Source organism: Anomaloglossus baeobatrachus, chromosome 1, assembly GCF_048569485.1.
Source record: "Anomaloglossus baeobatrachus isolate aAnoBae1 chromosome 1, aAnoBae1.hap1, whole genome shotgun sequence".
Lineage (NCBI taxonomy): Eukaryota > Metazoa > Chordata > Amphibia > Anura > Aromobatidae > Anomaloglossus > Anomaloglossus baeobatrachus.
The window spans coordinates 224,054,092-224,081,059 of NC_134353.1; the positions used below are offsets into that span (position 1 = coordinate 224,054,092).

The following is a 26,968-nucleotide window of genomic DNA, read 5'->3' on the forward strand; positions in this document are numbered from 1 at the left end:
TTTTACCTAAAATGTTGCTCTACCCCAAATTTATTCACTTTTAGAAGAAATAACACAACAAAATGAACCCCAAAACTTGTTACCCACTTTCTTATGAACGCGCCAATACCCCACATGTGGTCAGAAACCTTTGTTTGGACAAATGGGAGGGCTCGGAACAGAAGGAGCAATATTTGAATTTTGGAAAGCAAATTTGGCTGAAATAGATTGCGGGCACCATGTTGCATTTACATGTCCACCAAGGTACCTAAACAGCAGAAACCCCTTACAAGTGACACCATTTTGGAAACTAGACCCCTTAAGGCTTCTATCTAGGGGTATAGTGAGAATTTTGGATCCACAGGTACTTCACAGATTTTGATAACGTTACGTTGTCACATTGAAAATTTTCATTTTTTTCTCAAAAATGTTGCTTTAGCATCAATTTTTTCACTTTTTCAAGAGGTAATTCCAAAAATGTGACCCCAATGTTTGTTACCCACGTTTTTATGAGCGCGGTGATACCTCACATGTGGTCTGAAACCTTTGTTTGGAGAAATGGGAGGGCTTGGAACGGAAGGAGCAATATTTGAATTTTGGAAAGGAAATTTGGCTGAAAAAGATTGCGGGCACCATGTCGCATTTGGAGGACCCCTAAGGTACGTAAACAGCAAAAAAACACCACAAGTGACCCCATATTGGAAACTAGGCCCCTCAAGGAATTTATCTTGATGTTTGGTGAGTACCCTGAACCTCCAGGTGCTTTACAGAAGTTTATAACGTTGAGCCATGAAAATAAAAAAATAAAATTTTACCAGAAAATTGTTACTTCAACCAGGTAGCTTTTTTTTTCACAAGGGTAACAGGAAAAAAATCACCATGAAATTTATTGCGCAATTTCTCCTGAGTTTGTTGATATCTTATATGTGGTGGAAATCAACTGTTTGGGCACACTACAGGGCTCAGAAGAGAAGGAGTGCAATTTGACTGCAAAATTGGCTGGAATCAATAGCGGACGCCATGTTGCATTAGGAGAACCCCTGAGGTGCCTAAGCAGTGGAGGTCCCCCACAAGTGACCCCATTCTGGAAATAAGACCCCTCAAGGCTTTAATCTAGGTGTATATTGAGCATTTTGAATCCACGAATACTTCACAGAATTTGATAAGCTTAGGTTGCCATATTGAAATTTTCATTTTTTTCACAAAAATGTTGATTTAGCGACACATTTTTCACTTTTTCAAGAGGCAACAACAAAACGTGTACCCCACAGGTTGTTATCTAATTTCTTGTGAGCGCAGGGATACCACACATGTGGCCAAAAACCTTTGTTTGGATAAATGGGAGGGCTTGGAATGGAAGGAGCACCATTTGAATTTTGGAAAAGTTGAAGTAAATTGCGCGCACCATGTCACATTAGCAGGGCCCCTTGGGCACCTATACATCAGAAACCCCCCACAAGTGACCTCATTTTGGAAACTGGACCCCTCAAGGATTTTATTCAGGAGTATAGTAAACATTTTGAATCCACAGGTACTTCACAAAACTGTTGCTGTAGCAAAAAATTTCTCACTGTTAAGGGGGCTTTACACGCTGCGACATCGCTAATGCGGAGTCGTTAGGGTCACGGAATTGGTGACGCACATCCGGCCGCATTAGCGATGTTGCTGCGTGTGACACCGATGAGCGATTTTGCATCGTTGCAAAAACGTGCAAAATCGCTCATCGGTGACATGGGGGTCCATTCTCGATTATCGTTACTGCAGCAGTAACGATGTAGTTCGTCGCTCCTGCGGCAGCACACATCGCTATGTGTGACGCCGCAGGAACGAGGAAGCTCCCCTTACCTGCCTCCCGGCCGCTATGAGGAAGGAAGGAGGTGGGCGGGATGTTCCGGCCACTCATCTCCGCCCCTCCGCTTCTATTGGGCGGCCGCTCAGTGACGTCACTGTGACGCCACACGGACCGCCCCCTTAGAAAGGAGGCGGTTTGCCGGTCACAGCGACGTCGCCGGGCAGGTAAGTATGTGTGACGCATCTGCGCGATGTTGTGCGGCACGGGCAGCGATTGCCCGTGTCGCACAACAGATGGGGGCGGGTACCCATGCTAGCGATATCGGGACCGATATCGCAGCGTGTAAAGTAGCCTTTAGGCTATGTGGCCATGATCCAGCGACACGGCGTCTAGTACCCAGTGTCAGCCTCCTGCAGAAATGTGAGTGTTGTCCACGGGAGAACGCAGCAGCCCATGCCCACGATTTGGGTTCAGGCTGCTGTGGACTTTAGTTCTATTCTACCTGCAAAGAACACTCATCTCCGCAGCATAAATTGACATCCTGAGGCTCAGGAAGCTGCGCCACAGGTCGATTTATGCTGCGGAGAAAAGAAACACAGTGGGCACGGGATTTCTAAAAATCCTGCCACTGTGCTTCTACTGCACAACGCAGCGTTATGGACGCAGGGAAAACACTCTGCGCCCAAAACGTTGCAAACCCTGATTGTGGGCACACAGCGTAAAATGCTACAATGGATGAATGGATAGATGTCAAACATATATAACGTCCCACCCCCCTGCATATTCTAAGCTGGCGCCCTTTAGTGCCTTTCAAGTGACACTAAAGGATGCCTAGCCTTGTATTTAGCCCAAAAAAAAAAAAAAAAAGAATTAAAATAAATGACGTGGAGTCCCCCCTATTTTTGATAGCCAGCTAGGGTAAAGCAGACAGCTGTAGCCTGCAAACCACAGCTGACAGCTTCATCTTGTCTGGTGATCAATTTGGAGGGCTCCCCAAGCTGTTTTTTTTTTTTAATTATTTATAAATAAATAATTAAAAAAAAAAACAAACGTGGGGTCCCCCCAAATTAGATCACCAGCCAAGGTGAAGCTGACAGCTGGGGTCTGGTATTCTCAGGATGGGAAGAGCCAAGGTTATTGGACTCTTCCCAGCCTAAAAATAGCAGGCCGCAGCCGCCCCAGAAGTGGCGCATCCATTAGATGCGCCAATTCTGGCGCTTCGCCCCAGCTCATCCCGCGCCCTGGTGCGTTGGCTAACGGGGTAATGAATGGGGTTGATACCAGGTGTGTAATGTCACCTGGCATCAAGCCCAGCAATTAGTTATGTCACGGCGTCTATCAGATACCCGACATAACTAATTGACAGTAATAAAAAAAAATTGACAACAAAAAAAAATTTATTTGAAAAAACACTCCCCCAAACATTCCCTGATTGACCAATTTATTGAAAAGAAAAAAAAAATCCACAATAATCCATTTGGACGTCCCACGTCGACTCTGGACCTTCTAGAATATGGGGGACACGTTCAGGGAACGTATCCCCCATTTTCTAGGAGGGCAGACCCTCCATTTGAGGAGAGTGGGTGCAAAGAATCTGCACCCACCCTCCCTGGGTCACAGCTGCAGAGTGCGAGCAGCCAGCACAGCTCTCTGAACACAGGAAGCTGTCATCTGCTCGGCACATGTGACCGGCGTCTGCAGAGAAGGAGCCGGAGGAGGGGGCCGCGGGGGATCAGAGCTGCGACAGGTATGTATGACACCGGGGGACACCGGGGAACACCAGGGGGGGGGTAGGGGGGATCCCGGCAGGGCCTGGGGAGCAGGTTTCTGTCGTATGTGTTATGGCACATACGACAGAAACCATAGGAACACTGTAAATGCGGCCGGCGCGCTGCTGTGATCGCCGGTGCGCGCGGCCATCTTGGATTTTCGGGAGGGGGTTGGGGGTCGGGGGGGGGCACTTTGGGGACACCGGGGGACCGGAGGGAACCGGGGAAAAATTTATCTCCCATCTGGCATGTTTGATCATGCCAGATGGGAGATAAATCATTTTTTACCGGCGCGGTCATTTACTATAACTTGATGATCGGTATACGGTGTATACCGGTCATCAGGTGAGCGGGGACCGGAAAAACCGGCCCGAATCATGATCTCCAGGGTCTCAGCTACCCCCGGCAGCTGAGACCCCGGAAATTTTCTGACTCTGGGGGGCGCTAGACCCTTTTTTCCGACCGCCGTTAAAAAGCGGCGGATCGGAAAAAGTACCCTTATTTCCCGCCGTTAAAAGGCGTATCGGCGGTCGTAAAGGGGTTAATGAAGACAGTTTAGAAACTTGCTTAAAGGAGTTGTCCGACATTAGCTTAACAAAAATTTTTGAGTTTATCTGTGCTGTATTGTCATATTAATCACACCTACATTGTTATTTTCTGTTTTCTAACTTTTGTTCCTCTTGAATTATCCCTTTATTCTCTGCAGCTTCTTGTTTACATTCAGATCCAGCAAACATGACCACTTCCTGTGCAGAACCTCAGTCAGAGCTGTCACCACCCACCCCAGTGTCCAGCCCCACCCCAGTGTCCAGCCTCGCCCTCTGCCCGCTCCCTGCACACACATTCCCTGTCAGTATATTCTGCCCCAGCACCTGACCTGGTATCACTACAGCATTGCAAATAACAGCCCCACATCGGGCTCTGCACCGCACACGCACACATATGGCTCTGTACCGCACACGCACACATATGGCTCTATACCGCAAATGCACACATATGGCTCTGTACCGCACACAAATGGCTCTGTACCGCACACGCACACATATGGCTCTGTACCGCACACGCACACATATGGCTCTGCACACGCACACAAATGGCTCTGCACCGCACCTGCACACATATGGCTCTGCACCGCACACATATGGCTCTGTACCGCACCCGCACACATATTGCTCTGCACCGCACACATATGGCTCTGCACCGCACACATATGGCTCTGTACCGCACACATATGGCTCTGTACCGCACACATATGGCTCTGTACCGCACACGCACACATATGGCTCTGCACACGCACACAAATGGCTCTGCACCGCACCTGCACACATATGGCTCTGCACCGCACACATATGGCTCTGTACCGCACCCGCACACATATGGCTCTGCACCGTACACACATGGCTCTGCACACGCACACACATGGCTCTGCACCGTACACACATGGCTCTGCACACGCACACACATGGCTCTGCACACGCACACACATGGCTCTGCACACGCACACACATGGCTCTGCACACGCACACACATGGCTCTGCACACGCACACACATGGCTCTGCACACGCACACACATGGCTCTGCACACGCACACACATGGCTCTGCACCGTACACACATGGCTCTGCACCGTACACGCACACACATGGCTCTGCACACGCACACATATGGCTCTGCACACGCACACATATGGCTCTGCAACCCCCCCATCCCCATCGGGAACACATGTAGTTAGTACATACTCACCTGTCCTCGGTCCCCGCCGCTCCTGCACGTTCGTGCGCTGTCTGTGCTCTCTTCAGCACAGTAGTGACGTCACCACTGTGCTGCAGAGAGCACAGACAGCGGGAGGGACAGTGATGAGAAGCAGCGCTGCGCTGCTTCTCATCAGCACTTTCAAATGTACCGGCATCGGTGATCTGTGATGCCGGTACATTTGGATGTGCAATCCTGGGCAGGGGGCCTGGTGCTGGAGCTGACACCACGGCAGCTGCCGCCAGGCCCCGCCCCCAGGTCACGGACCCCACAGCAGTGCAGGGGGAGGTTACTGGAGGTGCGGGGGAATGTGTGGGAGGGTGCAGGGAAGGGGGCGGTGACTCCTCGCACTGTAGACACCCAGCAGGGAGGTGACATGCTGTTCCACATTTGCATGTCAACATGGCCCTGCCCATGTAGACATGAAATGACCGGAAGCAGCAAAATCGCGGCAGGAGTGGTCACATGACCGCTCTGAGCTGGGGGAGAGGGGCTGACAGCAGGGCAGGTAAGTGGTCTCTATCTACTTACCTGCCCCAATGTAGCCCAATAGGGAAATAAAAAAAAAAATGTCAAAGAAGCCGGATAACCCCGTTAACAATAAAGAAAAAAACTGCAAAAGGTGTACATAGCCTATACGAGTCCCTACAGATCTGGATTAGTAGTTATTTGATGACACAATGCTGTAATTGCCTCTCGTAGCAATGATGAAAATGACAGCTGTTTTCAGAGAGAGAATGGACCATAGTGTATGGAAGCATAGAATATACTTTATGTCAGCGGTGGAGGCACCGCAGAGCTATACTGGAGGCCAGCCCAAAAACCGCAACTGTGCCCAATCGACCAGGAGCAGCAGAACTGCAGAATGGTGGCAACTGAAGGGTAAATACGGCCTTGAGGGGCATGGCTGGGGGAATATACATCAGTTATGAAAGGATATGGCATAAATATATCATTGTAAGACCACGTAGTGATTTGGGGATTATAAGGATTGGTATTGGTGAGAAAACTGACATGTTGCTCTTTCCAGTCCACGGAGGGGTGTTGCGTGGGGACTATACGTGGTCTCGTCACTGCTGCTCCAGTCATTCAGCTTTGATTAACATCCCGTATATCATAGCTGAGCGAGCGTGGAAAGCCATGACAGGCACCTGCTACAGGAGTGTCCAGACGACGGGCCATGTATCCAGGGGTATAATTAGCTCTGTACGGCCATACTGGTTTAGGTATGTGGATAGCACTGATAGGTTTCCATTGATAAAGTAGTTACTGTTATAAGCAGAAGGAAGAGAAGTTTCTCATGAGACAGGTCGCATTACCATTGAAGAGTTACAAGGGTGTTTGGCTAAGTCCACAGTCCCTCTAGCAGCTTTTTGCTGTTTCTCCCTTTCTTTGCGACTCTCCGCCTTCTTACGGGCACCAGTCTTTTTCTTGGGCATTTTTTCTGTTGCTGTTAACAAGAACAGACGCAATGGTTATAAAACATGGCACAATGAGGATAAGAATATACGGTATTACAGCGACATATTGACTGCTGAAAAGAGTATTCTAGTAGACACTCCTAACCACCAACCTGGATGAATAGCGCGGCGGTCAAAGACGTGCACCGCCTCTGCTCATTCTCCATGAGACCGCTGGAGAGTGCCGTGTACAGCCCTCGATCCACAGCAATCCCATAAAAAATGGCACTGCTCCACTGAAAACGGGGAAACAATCGCCCCATTCTGGAGGTCTTTGGGGGTCTCACTAGATATCACCCATCCTGTGCAGAACTGATAACTTGTCCCTACTGGAATACCCCTCTATACATCAATGTACAAGAAAATAATTTTAAATTAGAGAAATCTCTGAAAAGGAGAGTCTTGTAGATAGTATACCAACAGCACCCTAATGGGTGATTACTCAGAATAGGACCCCTCAATCCTATCAGATGATGCAATTCTATCTATATCCTGTGCTGCTCTGTGTATTATAGAGCTTGTGCTCGCTCATTGCAAAGATCGCTGGTTTTAGGTGATAACATCCATTAGCTCCTGTCACAAGGAGTTATTTTGTTATTTTCCTTAAAGGGCTTCTTCCACGAACAAAGTTCATTTTAATCAAAAGATCTTGGAATAACAATAAGGGGTACTTTGCACGCTGCGACATCGCTAGCCGATGATAGCGATGTCCAGCACAATAGTCCCCGCCCCAGTCGCACATGCGATATCTTGTGATAGCTGCCGTAGCCAACATTATCGCTACGGCAGCTTCACATGCACTTACCTGGTCGGTGACGTCGCTGTGACTGCCGAAGAATCCCTCCTTCAAGGAGGCGGTGCGTTCGGCGTCACCGCGACGTCACTAATCGGCCGGCCAATAGCAGCGCAGGGGCAGAGATGAGCGGGATGTAAACATCCCGCCCACCTCCTTCCTTCCGCATTGCCGGTGGACGCAGGTAAGGAGATGTGTCGCTCCTGCGGCTTCACACACAGCGATGTGTGGAGCTGAAGGAACGACAAACAACATCATACCTGCGGACGCATCGACATTATGAAAATGAACGTGACACAGATCAGCGATTTTTGACTGTTTCACGCTCGTTCATCTTCTCTCCTAGGCTTTACACGTTGCGACGTCATTACCGGCGCCGGATGTGCGTCACTTACGATTTGACCCCGACGATATCGCAGTAGCGATGTCGCAACGTGCAAAGTACCCCTTAGTTTCACAATTAGATATGTTATATAAAATGTTCCTGTGCTGAGATAATCTTATATGTTTCCTATGTACTGTGTAACGGCCATGTCTGACTGTACAGGGACATGGTCTGATCATACCACATCTCCTGGGCCGGGGAGGAAGCATAAGAGTATACAGACATTACAGCACAGGATCACAGCTGATTTTGGGAGGTAAAACATTTCCCTGTCTGCTTTTGAAAAATGTTTTAACTCAAAGTAAGAATAATTAATCTTATACTGTAATGTCTGTATACTTTTTTACATCCTCCCCGGCCCAGGAGATGTGGTATGATCAGAACATGTCCCTGTATAGTCAGACACGGCCATTACACAGTACATAGCAGGGACACATTTTCTTATTATCTCAGCACAGGAACATTTTTTAAAAACACATTCAATTGTTGTGCACATTATTATTATTCCAAGATCTATTGATTAAAATCAACTGTGTTTCTGGGAAAACGCTTTTAAGCAGCAATAAAGGTTAGAAACAACCATTTCAACCTGAGACACCCACTGGTTCTGCTGAGGGCAGAATTTGGGGGTTAAAACTGTATCCTCTAAATTTGTGTTATAACAGAATAAAATCATTAGGACAGTTCTATGTTTTCTTTAAAAAGAATCTGTCGCCAGGATTTGATCACCCATCTGAGGGCAGCAGGATTTAGAGACAGAGACCCTGATTTCAGTGATGCATCACTTACTGAGCTGCTTCCTGTCATTTTGATAAAGGTGCAGATCTAGCAGTTCTCTGAATGCTGAGCTCTACATATCCCTGCCCAATGATTGACAGCTGTGCAAACTGTGCATGGACCACAATGAAGAGGCCATACGCAGATCTCCCAACATTACAGCCTCATATCTGCCTGTAAAGTGCAGGCCGGATGACTAGCAGCAGTGTTCAGACATAGATTCAAGGACATCTGTATGAGCCTATATGGTCTGCTCTATGATCATAACACTATGGATCATAATTCCCTTAGACTAACAGATGTAACATGCTCAGAAAAGAAAGTGAACACTCAAAAAGGTTAACAAAACCATGCTTGGTCTCTGTTGAATAATATAATAATAATAATAATAATAATAATAATAATAATAATAATATTGTATGTATTATTCAACAGAGACCAAGCATGGTTTTGTTAATCTTTTTGAGTGTTCACTTTCTTTTCTAAAGGCCGCTTTACACGCTGCGACATTGCTCAAGCGATCTCGTTGGTGTCACGGAATTGGTGACGCACATCCGGTCGCTTTAGCGATGCCGTGGCGTGTAACACCTATGAGCGCTTTTGCATCGTTGCAAAAACGTGCAAAAATCGCTCATCGGTGACATGGGGGTCCATTCTCTATTATCGTTGCTGCAGCAGTAACGAAGTTGTTCCTCGTTCCTGCAGCAGCACACATCGGGTTACGTGTGACGGCGCAGGCACGAGGAAGCTCACCTTACCTGCGTCCCGCCCGCAATGCGGAAGGAAGGAGGCGGGAGGGATGTTACGTCCCGCTCATCTCCGCCCCTCCGCTTCTATTGGGCGGAGGTTGAGTGACGCTGCTGTGACATTGCTGTGACGCTGAACGAACCGCCCCCTTAGAAAGGAGGCGGTTCGCCGGTCACAGCGACGTCGCAGGGCAGGTAAGTAGTGTGACGGGTCTGGGCGATGTTGAGCGCCACGGGCAGCGATTTGCCTATGTCGCACAACCGACGGGGTCAGGTACCCACGCTAGCGATATCGGGACCGATATCGCAGCATGTAAAGCGGCCTTTAGGATGTTACATCTGTTAGTCTAAGGGAATTCTGATCTCTAATATTTGTAAGTGGCACCGCTATTTATATTATTGAGATATTGGATATAGCGATGGCCATAACCGGCCTGAAGCAAACACGGTGACAGCACAATAGTATTTGTAGCAGTAGTTTCACTTCACTAAAACCATCATGGGTGAGAAATATAAACCAGAGGAAGAATCCAGCACCACAATCTTTCTTAAAGGGACTGTGTCACCACAAGATGACTGTTCAAACCAAGTACAGGCGCTCAGTGCATCATGATGGGGTAATCATGTATATGCCCCTTCCCACCATCCCTCTATCTCCCCCTCCCCTCTTCTTTGATTGACAACACTGGCTTCATTGAGCCAAAGGAGGATACAAATACTGTAGAAGGAAAACAATCAGGTGGAAGGGGCTTTACAAGGACTGATCACGCCATGATGCACTGATGCCCTCGGTTTGAGCAGTCATTCTGTGCTGACAGAGGCCCTTCCATGTGTAATCACACTCAGCTTGGCTCTATATTACACAGTAGATGCAGAGATCAGGGCTGTTTATCATTACATGTGAAATGATAGCTTGTTCTACGGACTTTTTTTCTTTTTTTTTATCCCTCTCTGATGTCTCCTGCTTATGATTGGTCAATCTCATGCAGAGAAAGAACTACACACCCCAGTGATGACCCTATAGAAACACTTAGTTGGGTTTATCATAAATGATTTCCTAAATTTTAGGCCTCAGCTGCACTTGCGCATAGCTTCCAATGTGAGAGCATCAGATGCGATATGCTAATGACCCTCTGCTGTGGCTCATGCGACTGTGATGTGATTGTGTGATCGGATCAGAGGTACAGAGAAGAGGGAGGGATCACTTTCTCCTTCTCCTCCGCTGCCTGTTTGTGCGTATATCGCCCTGCACTCGGATGACATCCTAGTGCAGTGTGATGTTTCACATATACATACATACCCATAGACTTTTAAGGGTGCATGTGAGCCGACACTCGCTGCTCAACACGACACTTGTGCAGGTGCAATCCAATGTTTTAACGAATTGCACTTGTCCGTGTAAAACGCAAGTGGAACTGATGTCTAACAAGCTAATATCTCCACACAAAGGGGATGATAAATAAAAACTATATTTTACTCCGCTCTGCTCCAATGTTTTGTAATGCGTTTAACATATGTCCTGTTTAGGATCTTCAACTAGGGTTTTAGCATCAGTGTATGGCAGTATTACTGGGGTACTGTAGGGCAGTAATATACAGGCATTGTATGGGAGTATCACTTGGGTACTGCGGGGCAGTATTACATTGGCATCAAATGGAAGTATTACTTGGGTACTATGGGCAGTACTACATAGGTTTTGTATGGCAATATTACATAGGCATTGTATGGCAGTATTACTTGGTTAGTATTAGATTAGTTTGTATGGCAGTATTATTTGGGTACTGTGAACAGGATTACATAGGCATTGCATAGCAGTATTACTTAGGCACTGCAGGGCAGGATTAAAAAGACATTGTACGGGAGTATTGCTTCGGGTACTGTGGGCAGTATTACATAGGCATTGTATAGCAGTATTCCTCGGGTACTGTGGACAGTATTACATAGGCATTGTATGACAGTACTACTTGGGTACTGTGGACAGAATTACATAGGCACTGTATAGCAGTATTCCTTGGGTAATGTGGACAGTATTACATAGGCATTGTATGGCAGTATTACATAGGCATTGTATGGGAGTATTACTTGGGTACTGTGGCAGTATTACATAAGCATTGTATGGCAGTATTACTTGGGTACTGTAGGGCAGGATTACTCGGGCACTGTAGGGCAGTATGACTTGGGCACTATGCCTTAGTACTTGGTGACCTGTGTAATAAATGCAATGTATTTTCTCTCCATGCACTGGCAGCATTCTCTTACAGACGGAATGCTGAAGACTTTCAGCCTCCAGTTCTCACTGTGCGGTCAGCACATTTCTGTGAAGTTTAGGAAAAGTTGCAGCAGCCCCAGATGCGCCCGCTCCCTATGAGCACTGAGCAGGGCGTCCGCCCCACACTGCAGTCACCACACCAGAAGGCAATGGGTATTAGTGATGTGACCGGACATAATGGGGGAGCGCAGGCGGCGTGTGGCCTCCATCACGTACCTTACGGCCCTAACACACACCGGACGCTACGGGAGAAGAGACTGTGCGGCGCTGAGTGCCAGCTGTGCGGCGAGTAGGTCACCTCCCTCCATAACCTGTAGGTGTACAGTCCACCAATGGCTGAGCGGCTTTCTTATCATTCTATTACTACACATTTAAGAAAAGGATTGTGATTGGCTAGAATGTTGGCGTGTCCTCCCAAAGCTGAGTCGAAGAATAAAAAACAGAGCAGGAACAACAGATTTTACAGTGTCACAAGTGGCAGCCATGTTTCTGGAGACTCAGTCATGCCATTTTCCCTGCTGTTAGTGATAGCCAAAGCCTTGGTGGTAGAGCGGTGTTGGCCTGATAAATAAGTCCCCTCTTGTCCTCTGGCAGAACACTGCATCGCTGTCACTATTGTTTTATTACCAGGGTTTCCTTATGGTTAGGATTTTTTTTTTAAGGGATCCTGACAGCTGATACTTGCTGCCCTATCCGCATGCAGCATGCATCAGACAATGTCTGTATGATCACAGCCTGGTATGTGTGACTCTGCAAAGCTGCAGCATTTCAGAGAAAAGTAAAAGCCGCCGGGGATTGAGCCGTACAGGAGACTAGTCAGACAGGCGGGTCCTGGCGGCTTCTCCTCGCCCGCTGCCCTGGATTGGCAGATCCCTCAGTGCATGTGTGTATTGGGAGACACCTGTCACTCCGGGGTGAGGAGGTGGAATCCGCCTGTGCAGCTCAATCCCCTGCGGTCCTAAGGCCATGTGCGCATGTTGCGTTTTTTCATGCGTTTCCGCAGCGTTTTCAACTGCAGCGTTTTAATGCAAAAATGCATGCGTTTTGATTTCCAAGCAAAGTCTATGGGAATTGTGATTTCTTGTGCGCACAATGCTGTTAAAAACGCTGCGTTTTAGTTGCAGAACATTTGTCAAAATCTCTGCGTTTGAAGAAGCAGCATGTCAACTGTTTTTGCCATTTTGGCTGCGTTTTGCTAACATTGAAGTCAATGAGAATTATCAAAACGCAACCTAAATCAAAATCCCAGCGTTTTACATGCTTTTATGACAAAATAAATGCATGCGTTTTTGACAATATAGTGAGGTCATGATGTGTCCCTTTTCACACACATCTAGTCCGACTAGAAAATAACAGAAAATCAATAATTTAACGTTATTTTATAAATAAATATTAGATCACATTAATCTTTTTAATAAAATTAGCTATTTTGTTTATGATTTAAAACATGATTTTTGTTATCTTTTTTTCCTTTTTTTTCATTGTTTTTGAATGTTTAAACTTCATTTACGGTAGTTGTGTATTTGTATTGAAAACGCATCTGACTTTAAGCAATGAAAAAGCATGTTAAACGCGGTCAAAACGCAGGAAAAACACAAGCGTTCATTTCTGCAAGATACTGCGCTTATGCCCTAAAAGTTTGTTTTTCCTTGAAACACATGAGTGTTTCAGAGTCAGACATATAACCTGGCTGAGCTCATACAGTTATTGTTTCCATGCTGCCCAATCCATGGTGTATCAGCTGTCAGGTTCACATTAACCCCTTCACAATATTTCATGTAAGTTGACATAATGGTCAGTAAAGGGTTATAGCAAAAATCTGTAAATTTATGTCATGGGGATCATGCAAGCACAGGAGTTGTGCCCACACAATCCCAACCCTGTGGAAGTTACAGCTGTGCTCTGGCTTGCACAGCTAGGGCCGATACCCACATCGGCCCTGGCAGGTTCGCCCCCTAAATGCCGTGTTCAATAGCAATCGCAGCATTTAGGGCTCTGGGAGAGGGAGAGGGAGAGCGCTCCCTCTCCCAGCCGATTAAGACTCCCGCTAAGTGATCACGGGGGGCCAATCATTGCCATGGCAACCCAAGGTCGTCATGATGACTTCTGGGTTGGCCATTTACGGCAAGCCTGTTAGACCATCCCAAGGGCATGGCCTGAGAGACTTCCGTCAGTGCAGAACTGACAGGCATAATGTATGGCAATGCTGTTGCATTGCAATACATTAAAGAAGCGATCAGACTAATAAAAGAATAATAGAAAGCCATAAAAAATATTATGTGGCATGCGCGGCTTTGCACTCCTCGGCATTGAGCCTCTTTGACGCCTAGTGTATGCGTCCCGGCTTCAAAGAGGCTCACTGCCCATGATCGGACGTTGTTCGCACTTCTGATCATGCACACTCCCCCTCTCTAAAGCCGGGACACATATACCTGCATTACCAGAAGTGCGGACGGCTTCAGATCATGGGCAGTGAGCCTCTTTGAAGCCAGGATGCATACACTAGGCGTCAAAGAAGCTCAATGCTCAGGAGTACAAAGCCGTTGTATCACACTGCCGATAACGTTAGTTGTTATAAAGCATGTTATCACCCCCACAGGGTCATGATATCATGCTTAGTGGGCCGGCTAGTCACAGCCCTCATTAGCATCTCATAAACGATCTTTGGAAATACTTTTTCTAATGATCTGTTTAAGTATGCTACTACATGCAAGGACTTTTAGGGAGGGATTATAGATACAAGTGCATCTCAATAAATTAGAATATCCTCAAATAGTTAATTTATTTCAGTAATTCAGTACAAAAAGGGAAATGCATATATTATATAGAGTCATTACACACAAAGTGATCTATTTCAAGTGTTTATTTCGGTTAATGTTGATGATTATGGCTTACAGCCAATGAAAACCCAAAAGTAATTATCTCAGAAAATTAGAATAATTACCACAAAACACCTGCAAAGGCTTCCTAAGCATTTAAAATGGTCTCTTAGGCCCGTTTCACACGTCAGTGAAAAACACTGACGTGTAAAACACACCCATGTCCCTCCGTGTGCCGTGATTCACGGCACACGTGGGTTGTCTAAGTGCAATCTGGGCTCTGTTCTCCGTGGCCCGTGATTGCACTTAGAAATCAACTCACCTGTGTGCGCTCTCCATAGTGCTGATCGCTCCCGCGGTGCAGCATCCGGCCGGCGCTGACCCCCGCAGCAGCTGCTTCCGGGTCGACTGTGTCGTGCATCATGAATATGCGCGACAGTAATGAGCCGGCTCAGAAGCAGCAGGGAGAACAGGCTGCACAGAGCGTCGCTGGAGCCGGGTGAGTTAAAATGCTTTTTATTTTAGAAGCACGTTTTTTTCTGGCACGTGTTTCACGGACCACACCACTGGGTGGTCCGTGGGACATCAGTGATGCCAGAAAAAAATGGACATGTCTCCGTGCGGCAATCACGGACACAGGTGTACGCCGCACGGAGACACGTTCAGTGAAAAATTACTGATGTGTGAGCAGACCCATTGATTATAATGGGTCTGCGTATGTCAGTGATTCTGGTACGTTTAAAAAAAAGCACAAACTTACCAGAATCACTGACGTGTGAAACGGGCCTTAGTCTGATTCAGTAGGCTATACAATCATGGGGAAGACAGCTGACTTGACAGATGTCCAGAAGGCAGTCATTGACACACTCCACAAGGAGGGTAAGCCACAAAAGGGCATTGGTAAACAAGCTTGCTGTTCACTGAGTGCTGTATCCAAGCATATTAATGGAAAATTGAGTGGAAGGAAAAAGTTCTTAGAAAAATGTGCACAAGCAACCAGGATATCTGCAGCCTTGATAGGATTGTTAAGAAAAGGCCATTTAAAAATTTGGGGGAGATTCACAAGGAGTGGACTGCTGCTGCAGTCAGTGCTTCAAGAGCCACCACACACAGACATATCCAGGACATGGGCTACAACTGTCGCATTCCTTGTGTCGTCACTCATGACCAATAAACAACACGAGAGGTGTCTTACCTGGGTCAAGGAGAAAATCACTGGCCTGTTGCTCAGTGGTCCAAGATGTTGTTTCAGATGAAAGTAAATTTTGCATTTCATTTGCAAATCGCGGTCCCAGAGTCTGGAGGAAGACGCCACAATCCAAGCTGCTTGATGTCTAATGTGAAGTTTCCACAATCAGTGATGGTTTGGGGAGCCATGTCATCTGCTGATGTAGGTCCACTGTGGTTTATCAATACCAAAGTCAGCGCAGCCGTCTACCAGGAAATGACATTTGTGCGGTGCATGCCGGAGTAGGGTTACAGAAACTGGCGACTATGTATGTAGAATGTAATTTTCTGAGATAATGACTGTTGGGTTTCATTGGCTGTAAGCGTAATAGAATATAATCTTCAGCTCTTCAGAAGGTTAAAAACCATTTATTGAAAAATTTTAAAAAAGTCCGTAGATCATATAACAGTGGGGGGGACTCATCAAGAGAAATCCGACATGTTTTGGCTAATAACGCCTTACTCCAGGATATCCTGGAGTTATTAGCCGACGATGGATTTCAGCTCAGTGCGAACGACCCCGGAGTTTGGATCATGTGCACTACTTCAGTTTGAAGTACACCAAGCTTCATAGTGCGCATGATCCAAACTCTGGGGACATGCACACTGAGCAGAAATCCACTGTCGGATGCAATGGCGGCGGAGAGGTGAGTGGAATCATCCTGTGACTCTGTGTATTCATTAGCATGTTAGCACGACCACAGGGACGTACTAACATGCTAATGGGGTCGACTAGCCAGGGGAACTAATGCCCAAGATGCTAGTCCCCTCGCTCATTAGCATAGGATAAAAGATCTTTATAAATACTTTTTCTAAAGATCCCTTTATCTATGCTAGTGTATACAGGGACGGTTAGGCAGGGATTAGCAATATACACCCAGAACTGCTCGTGGTCCTGGGTGCATATTACACCTGACAGGTTCCCTTTCTGTAATCACCTGTGTTCTATAAGACTTCTGGTCCGCATTCAAACACCAATTGTAGGGATTCACACTGTCACGTTAGGCATTAGGCAGTGTTCACACAGACAATGCAGTTTTCTCAAAACATATGCAGGTTTATTGATTTCATAAAACGTCAATGGATTCAAAATAAAACAGTACAAAGGTACAATAGCAAATAAACAGTTCATTCAGCAGGCACATATATGTCAGTGTGGGCTCATCCGAACAGATTACAGATCCTCCTTTAGGCTGAGTGTGCTCACATTCGTTGGTTACTCAGACACCGCTGAGTTAGTCCCCAGTACGTTCATACAAAATGGCTACAGTCTCCCTTCTGGCTTCTCTCTTTTCAGCTTCATCAAAACCTACACTCTGCTCAACATCTCCAGCAGAGAGAGACTTCAGGTGAACACACACCCTGGTTCTTAGTCAAAGCTAGCCAGGTGTATCTAATTAAGACCTACAGTGCTAGGAATTAACCCAGGCCTACCTACTTTTGCTACCGCACATGTCCCGGAATTATAGTGGATTTCAAGTAACCGGAAAACAGAAAAAAGTCCTATTTCCTATGAAGAAATTGACCTATGGAGCTATTTTTTTTTAAATATCACTATGTTGTGGATAAATTGTGGCTTTATTGAGTTTTGAATTTGCAATAAAGCCCAATTATTGCAAATTTTGCTTTAAATTACCCACAATTCTGCAGCTGTATCTGCAAGACCCAGTATAAAACAAATCCTGAAAATTTAAAAATAATACAAAAAAATATGAAACTCAACTGTTCTGCTTTCTCTGCTTTTAGGACTGCTTCCATGCTGATCTCAGTACATTGCAGCTTCCCATGATGATGTTTCATCCCATTTGACTGCTACAGTGAATCAGAGGCATCACCACAGGAGGCTGACATGTACTGAGACCAGGAAGAGAGGTGAAGAAGGATTTATGTAAGCTGGAGGCTTGGGCTGAGAAATGTCAATTGAAACTTAATATAGATAAATGTAAGGGCCTGCACTTGGGCTAAGAAAATAAAATGTATAATTATCTACTAAATGCTAAAACACTGGGTAAAACTTTGCCTGAAAAAGACTTGGGCATACAGTTAGACAGCAAAATCAACTTTAGTGAACAATGTCAGGCAGCTGCTGCAAAGGCCAATAAAATAATAGTGTGACGCCCTGGCAAAACCAGGTAGTCACAAATAGGCCCCTGCACAACACCGTTCCCTCATTAGGCAACACACAGCCAACCAGAAACCCTAGTCACCCTCCCTTAGGGACAGACAGACACACCAGTGGGCGTGACCAGGCGTTTGGTACACGCCCACCTAGGGGCCTAGACAGCCCGAGGCGGGAAAACAGTGGATTTCAGTCAAGTTCAGATCTGTGGTAGAGTTCAGTTTGGAGAGGAGTAGCTCCAGCAGTGAAGTCCAAGTTGAACGGTACCAGGGTAGGAGCCCTGGTGCCACTGGTTAGGAGGCAGACGGTGGTCTCCGTCAGCAGGAGACAAGAAGACAGCTTGGCGGAACCGAGGTGGACCGGGACAGGGTTGTAGCCTGCCGGTACCGACATGGAGAACCGACCCGGAAGCCGTAGCACAAAGAGGGGGTACTTGGACCCTGAAGCCAGAACCGGAAACAAGCGGACTGGTTAATTCACCTATTGAGGCCAGGACTAGAGGTCCTATCCCACCCAAAGTCCCTCATAGAAGACAACAGCCCATTGAAAGGGATAAGAGGTCACCGCAGGGCCCATAGATCCCACGGGCCAGCGTCTGCGGGCACGGCTCCTTAGGCCACATCCAGTTGGGAGCAGAATCCTGAGTTTCACGCTAGGAAGTCTACCTAACTTAAAGCAGTGCAGGAAAAGGATGGAGACCACCAGCCGGGTGGGGGACCCGAATGCAACCGGCCGTGGCACCGGCCACCATCACCTTGGTTTACCAGAGACTTGTGTGGTTTCTTAACAGTGAGTACACCGACACTCCCTGCTGTTGCTATTCCCTGCACTGAGACACCGGGCTCCGGGGCCACCATCCCTACCCATGGAGGGGTTAACAACTAGCTGCCACAACAACCTCCCCGGGTGCCCCATAACTGTAGCGTTGGTGTCCTACCTCACCACACACCGTGGGTGGCGTCACAAACTTACTGCGGCCCAGCCCGTATATCTACGTCCCCCCATTTTATTCGGCGTGTCCGCGAGACCCCCGGGTCCGGGGACCCTCGAGCCACCATCCACAGAAGGCCCGGATCCGAGCAGCGCCGGCTGCTGGGCATGGGGGCGGCACAATAGGATGCATTAAAAGAGGTATAGACAGTCGCGTAACTACAGTCCGATGGTCCTCGATAAAAAAAATTAGGCCTGCCCCCCACACACATGTTGGATACATATATGGGTCCTTATAGCATTCTAAATCCTATAGAGACATAAGTGTTTGCCCCCTCCCCCTTCATTATGTAGCAATGTCCAACATCTTGGGCCCCTTCCTGGTAAACATGTCCTCCATCTTGGTATATATGTCTGCCATCCTGAGCCCATCCTGATATACAATATATGTACTCCATCCTGGGCCACTTCCTGATAAATATGTCACTGATCCTGGAATATATATATATATATATATATATATATATACCCCATTCTGGTATATATGTCTTTATCCTAGGCCCTATCCCTGCCTTTAACCCCTTAAGGAACAAGCCACTTTGTGCGCTAATGACCAAACCTCATTTTTCAAATCTGACCAGCGTCAGTTTATGAGGTAATAACTCTAGAACGCTTCAACATATCCCAGTGATTCTGAGATTGTATTTTTGTGACACGTTGTATTCAAGTTAGTGGTGAATTTTGCTCGGTATCATTTAAGGGTTTTTTTATGAAAATATCGAAAATTTGGCAAAAAATTTTTAAATTTCACAATTTTCAAACTTTGAATTGTTTATGCCCTTAAACTAGATAGTTATATCAGATGAAATAGTTAATAAATAATATTTCCCACATGACTACTTTACATCAGCACCATTTTTGAAACAGATTTTTTTTTGTGGTCTCTCTGTGCATCTGAAGTGCATATTATACATGCACAGCAGAAATATACCGGAAATGTAATTCTATGGCATATGTTCTTCAATGTCACCGCCATCTTTGATCTGACCATCCATCTTTCTCATTCACAGGTATGTTGCTTCTTCAATTCAAGTGTGAATATCTCTCTTGATTTCACGTTTTCCATTTACCAATTGCTCATGTGTTTCCTTCTAAATGATCAAAGTTTTCTTTTACTTGATGTTTTATGGTATTTTTCTGCCCAGTATGGGTGTTAGTGTAGCTTGCTTAGCAATGCCTGCTGTGGTCTCTTGCTAATTCCTTACCTATTTAACAAGGCAAATTGTGTCCCACATCCTGGCAGACCCTTCTGAAATATTCAGATCTGGTTTAGAGAGCGTTTTCGAAGTGCATCTTCCAGATAAACACGGCATGTGGACAGAGCAGGAGACAGGTAAGCTATTGAAGATCTTAAAACAAACATGCTTCTTGTTTAGTTGTAGTACACTATCTATTTTTCATATCTTTGATTCATATATGTTTTAGCTGCTGCTTTCTTTCACCTATGCCCCTTTTTACACATTTTGTATACTCTCTTCGCATCAGCCCCTCTCCTCTTACCTCTCCCATGTACAACACTGAGGGTCTACAGATCACTCCAAACCATCCATGACCCATCATACAATGCACAAAATGCTCACACTAATCATTGACCCTCCTGCTCTCTTTTTCCTCCCTCTCCTAGTCGCTGTTGACATCTCTCCCAACCTTGGCCCTCATTCCACTAGCATATATAAATCATCCTACAGCACATATAAACCCTGTCAATCTTATAAACATTCACTGTTCGCCTTCTCTGTTCTCTTTTAATTGTGCTTTCTGGAACTCACGGACAGCGTGCAACAAAATACTTTCCAATTCCCTTGACTTTGTGGCTAACACTGTAACATGGATCCAGCAGTCTGACACCACCGCCGCTGCTGCTCTTTCGTATGGTGGGCTACATTTCTCACTTACCCTCAGACAGGAGAACAAACAAGGTGGAGGTGTTGGTCTGCTTCTTTCATCACAATGTGCTTTCCAGCTTTTTCGCCCAATACCCTCACTTATGTTTCCTTCCTTTGAAGTCAACACCATTAAATTCTTCTAACCTTTCTCCTCGTGAGTGACGGATCTCTATCGCCCTCTGGGCTGTTCCCATCAGTTTTTGGATCACTTTGCCACCTGGCTTCCAAACTTTCTATCCTCTGACATTCCCACTGTCATCATGGGGGATTTGAACATCTACATTGATGGTCAGCCCTCCCCATCTGCCTCTCATCTCCTGTCTCTAGCCTCCTTCTCTGGCCTATATATATATATATATACGTCCCCTGAAGAAGAGGTGAAACGCGCGTAGGGACTGGTGGGGTATCCGGACTTGCTGCAATTTGGTCAGTACTGTACTATGATTGTGATCATATAGTAGGCTGTTAATGTGTTAATCATTGACTATTGATGGTTTCTAGTTATGCATACAGGGCTTTCTTATACTATAACAATAATATGGATATGACACACAGCTAGGTGGTCATTACAGGTAGTAGTGAGTTTGGCCACACTACTTTCATTAAGTGGAAATGGGAAATTATAATGTGAATTGATATTTACTCCAATGTACTATACCCTATTTCCATATGAATGATCTTTAACTTTAATTGACCCCAATACTGTGTGTATCATATAGTGTTAATTGATCGCAACTACTGTAAACGATTTTGCATGCAATTCTGTTAACCCCTTGAGGACTCTTTGCTGAGGCAATTTTTAAATGCATAAATAATAAAAATTTTATTTAAAGAACCATACCACAATTCGTTTGGTTATTTATAGTTTAAGAGTGGTGTTCTAGCACTTTCAATAAGGTTGGGAAGTGACTTATGTTAAATAATATGCGCATATCAGCACGAATTCATTCAAGAATTTACATATAAACAGAATTAGATGTTAGGTATACCAACAAGTTATTGATTAACATAAATGTAAGTCTGAATAAACCTTTTGATATTTTCATCATCATTAGACAATATGGAAATCAAAACTCCAATCCCGTGCTCCTAGGACCAAAAGACCTCAGTACTCTCAAATTAGCATTTCAGCTTAATTATAAAAAAAACTCCCTTAGGCCCCTTCACACGTCCGTGAAAAAAATGATCCGTTTTTTCACGTACGTGTTAAAGGGGTGGTTTGCTCCCCGTGTGCCGTGTTTGTGGCACATTCCTGTTCACCGTGTGTTATACGTAATAACACACGGAGAACGGAAAGCCCCGCCTACCTGCATCATCCGTCGCTGTCTGTGGTGCTGAATGACAGCGTCTGGCACAGGCCACACCTCGCTGACGCTGCTTCCGGCCCCCAGTGAAGAAGACGCGTTGTTCAAATTCACTGGGGGATGAATGCAGGTGACAGCCGCGGCAGAGACTGCAGGACTCGTGGAGGTGAGTGTGTGTTTTTTTATTTTTTACAATTCCACGAGTGTTTCTCCAGCGCGAGTCACGTGCACCTGCATCCACACTACATCCGTGCGGTACGTGTGTGGTACGTGTGCGGGACCGTGCTGTCGGAGAAACACTGATATGCATCCGTGTGGAGCACACGGCACACGTCTGCTCCACACGGAGGCACGGGCCACTGGCAGAAAACGTGCGTGCACATATACCCATTGATTTTAATGGGTATACGTGTGCGCGTGTCTCCGGTACATACGGGCACGGACCTAGCACGTACCGGAGAAACGGACGTGTGAAGGGGGCCTTAAGCACGGAATTCCTTCCAACACAGCCAAGCTCTGAAAGGGTTATATTGTCCTACACTGTCACAGTAGTGACTTTACTGGCAACCATTTATGATAGTGATGAGATAATGAATAAATATAATCACAGTGGTAACAAAAAAAAAATAGAACGGTCTCACCCATAGATATAGGTCTCATATGGTAGGGTCACTTAAATGGTGACACATGGCACTCCATCTCCAGGCATTGTATGTTGCAGAGTGAAAAAGGAAATCTGCCATTGTAATGCACACTACATTGTAATGTCAGTACATTGTGCCAAGCTTCACCTTCTGGTGACCTGCACCCCATAAAGTCAGCGGGCTTTCCTCAATACAGAAATGCCAAACATGTGGATGCTAACAGCAGTTTAGGCACACTGTGGGTCTCAGAAGGGAGGAGGCATTTGGAATTGAGAGTGCAGAGTTCACTGGATTTCTTTTGACAAGCGAGGAGACATAGCGTGCTTCTAGTGCCTTTGTGCTACCAGTGACGTGGAAACCCCTTATATTTCTGTTAGCAGATTAAAAACCTGAATGGGGACTTGTTTTTTGTAGGATGAATAGAAGCTTTTATTGGTGGCATTTGGGCGTACTGAACATTTTGGTTCATAGTTCACATTTATCCTGTGCTCTGCACTGAGCACTTACATCTGGGTTTCCATCTAAAGCGGGCTTTACACGTTACGATATTGTTAATGAATTATCGTCGGGGTCACGATGTTTGTGACGCACATTAACGATATCGCAGTGTGTGACACTTATGAGTGACCTTAAACGATTGCAAAAGCGGTCAAAATCATTTGCCGCGGAGAGGTCGTCCTGAAACACAAAATCGTTTTCTGCTTATTAGCGATGTTGTTCCTTGTTCTTGCGGCAGCACATATCGCTGTGTGTGACACCGCAGGAACGAGGAACATCTCCTTACCTGCCTCCACCGGCAATGCGGAAGGAAGGAGGTGGGCGGGATGTTACGTCCCGCTCATCTACGCCCCTCCGCTTCTATTGGATGCCTGCCGTGTGACGTCGCTGTGACGCCCACGAACCGCCCCCTTAGAAAGGAGGCGGTTCGCCGGCCAGAGCGACATCGCAGGGCAGGCAAGTGCGTGTGACGGGGTTAAGCGAATTTGTGCGGCACAGGCAGCGATTTGCCCGTGTCGCACAAACGACGGGGGCAGGTACGATCGCTTGCAATCTCGCTAGCAAGATCGCAGCGTGTAAAGCCCGCTTAAGTCTACAATATACGTGATTCAGATGAAATCTCCAATGGATCCATTTACTAATGAGGCAGTAGAGATACTCTGGACTATGTGTAAATTCTGTTCGGTGGTGTCCGGGTTTTAAAATGTGCACAAAAGAGGTTGTCGACTGTACTTTGAAGATGGGCACAGCCGGATCATAGGCCAAAGAGAGTCCAAAGCATCTTCATTGTCCAGATTACAGTAAATTTTCAGTTGGGGGTTCTGTCTGAATCACGTATTTCAGAGCTTTGCCTGCAAACCCCAATATCAGCATAGAGCACAGGATAAATGGGAGCCAAGCCTTAAGCGGGCTTTACACGCAACGACATCGCTAACGAGATGACGTTGGGGTCACGGAATTCATGACGCACATCCGGCCTCGTTAGCGACGTCGTTGCGTGTGAAACGCACGAATGACCGTTAACGATCAAAATTACTCACCTAATCATTGATCGTTGACACATCGTTCTAATCTCAAATATCGTTGCTGTTGCAGGACGTAGGTTGTTCGTCGTTCCTGAGGCAGCACACATCGCTATGTGTGACACCGCAGGAACGAGGAACAACATCGTACCTGCGGCCACCAGCAATGAGGAAGGAAAGAGGTGGGCGGGATGTTCCGGCCGCTCATCTCCGCCACTCCGCTTCTATTGGGCGGCCGCTGTGACGCCGCACGAACCGCCCCCTTAGAAAAGAGGCGGTTCGCCGGCTACAGCGACGTCGCTAGGAAGGTAAGTATGTGTTACGGGTGTTAGCGATGTTGTGCGCCACGGGCAGCAATTTTCCCGTGACGCACCACCATTGGGGGCGGGTGCTTTCACCAGCGACATCGCTAGCGATGTTGCTGTGTGTAAAGTGGCCTTTACTGTGATCTTTGGGAGGCAGAATGAACAAATCAACAGCAGGTCAAGAATTTGTTTTATTTATTTTTTCTGCCATTCACCATATAAGTAATTAGCCAACTTTATTATTTGATTGCAGCGATATCAAATTTATATTTTTTTATGTTTGGCAACTATCACACACTTTTTTTTTCCAGTTTCATCACATTTTGAGAGTTATACTTTTTCTTTATTTCTGCCGACAGTGTCATGTGAGGGCTTGTTTTTTGCTGTATGAGTTGATGTTTTTATTCGTACCATTTTTAGGCACATAATATTTTGTGATCGTTTTCTATTCTGAATTTTTGGGATGTAGCATGAACAAAAACCAGCAATTCAGAAATTGTTGTTTTTTTATGCAGTTCATCTTGTGGTAAAAGTGAGGAGACAGCTTTATTCTTGGGTTCAGTACGATTACAGCAATAGCACATTTATAATTTTTTTTATGTTTTGCCTCTTTTTACACAATAAAAACAATTTATAGAAAAAGTACAGTTTTTGCATCACTATATTCTGAGAGATTTAGCTTTGTTATTGCTTCGCTGATGGAGCCGTGTCATGGCCCGATTATTGTGGGACAAGATGATGTTTTCAGCGGTACCCTTTTTATTTCCATTTGTCTGTTTGATTACATTTGAATAGACTTTAATTGTGGAGGTATGATGAAAAAGCATAGTTTTTTTACCCTGTTTTTTATTTACATTTTTACAGTGTTCATTGTAGGGGTTAAATAATGGAACAGTTTTTATAGATCATGTCATGTTCTGGATGCACCAATAACAAATATTTGTACTATTTATATTTGTAGTTTATTTTTGTATTTACATAAATTTGTATTTATTGTTGTAATACTTTTTCTTCCTTATTTTGTGGGATTTTTATTTTTTTATTTATTTATTTTTTTAATAATTTTTTATTATTTTTACATTTTTACTTAGTACCTCTATGGGACTTTAACTTTTAATATTTTGATCACTGGTCTCATGCATTGCAATTGACATTTATTGCAATACATGAGAAATGCCAGATTACACTGACAGAATGCCTGTTATACCCTGGCTTTGGCTGAGTCTAACAGGCCACCATACCTGGCACACCAGGAGGTCATTGTTTGATCTCTTGGTGCCATGACAACCATAGGCTCACCATGATTTTGTTGTGGGGGTGCTGATGGTGGATGAGAGACTAATCCCCCTCTCTCACAAACTTCTAAATGCCACAATAGCTATCGATTGCGCCATCCAGAAGGCTTATCACCCAGGGGTGGTGCACACCTTTGCCATAACTGCAGGAGCTTTGCTGTCAGCCAAGATTTTTCAGCACTTCTCATCGTTTACATGCTGGAATTGGCCCCAACATCTATTCCCATGCGGTTACCTGTCAGAGACTGCTGCCAGTATGGAGCTGTCACTATATGTTTTCATAGAGTGACAGTTTAAATCCATGACATACAAAGCACGTCATGATGTGGGAACTGACATCAATGTCATAGGTCATTAATGGGTTAATGATAAAAAAACCCCACATTCTTCTCACCTTTCCTGGCTCCCTCATTGCATCATCCTCTGTGGCCAATGCAGTGTTCGAAAGCTGACATGGGTGTGCCTGCTATGGCGACACATGAGGTCACTGTCATGCACCCCTAGTCACAAGCATGCCGACATCAGCTGCCAGCCACTGTTTGGTTGGTGGCGTGTAGTGTGTAGTGCAGAGACCTGAAGGGTCACTGCACAGCTATGAGTTTCAGCTGGATATGCGTCCTCAGGTGCACATCCAGATGAAATAGGTGCTAAGGTTGACGGGTCCCTCCACTCCTAGGGCCAGTTGAGACCTCTGAGACCGTGATTGTTATGCCTCTGGGCGTAGATGCTCATGTCACATGTCTCATGCCACAGTTTGGCTTCTATACAGCTCACTAGTGCAGCTACACATACACTGGAGCCCAATATTGTACAGAGTATACTAAGAAAGACATAGCTGAACTAGCGCGGGTGCAGAGAGAGGGAGCCAAGGTTATTAACACAGGTTATTCAGCTTGGAAAAACAAAGGCTTAGACTCGATCATATTATAATTTATTTTAAAATTATTTTACTCACTATTAATTCCACAGTGTTTTACAGACATGATTATCACTGTCCCCAGTGGGGTTCACAATAATAATCATTTTTATTTAGATAACACCAACATATTCCGCAGTATTTTTCAATCTAAATTTCTTATCATTATATCTTGAAGTGTGGCAGGAAACCAGAATTAGTCAGGCAGAAACTAACCCTTG

General features: G+C 45.7%; 1 protein-coding gene and 1 long non-coding RNA gene across 2 annotated transcripts in view; one reads left to right on the plus strand and one right to left on the minus strand.

The window, feature by feature from the left end:
* The window catches only part of ZNF330 (zinc finger protein 330), a 45,726-nt gene extending 33,680 nt beyond the window's left edge, over positions 1–12,046 (minus strand). Inside the window, exons 1-2 of the mRNA XM_075348318.1 lie at positions 11,939–12,046; positions 6,612–6,742 (exon numbers count right to left, since the gene is read on the minus strand). Of these exons, the coding sequence (XP_075204433.1) occupies positions 6,612–6,731 (120 nt within the window). The 5' untranslated portion in view covers positions 6,732–6,742; positions 11,939–12,046. The remainder of the gene's footprint in view (positions 1–6,611; positions 6,743–11,938) is intronic.
* The window catches only part of LOC142310712 (uncharacterized), a 60,188-nt gene that overhangs the window by 27,340 nt on the left and 5,880 nt on the right, over positions 1–26,968 (plus strand). The gene's annotated exons all lie outside the window — the stretch shown is intronic.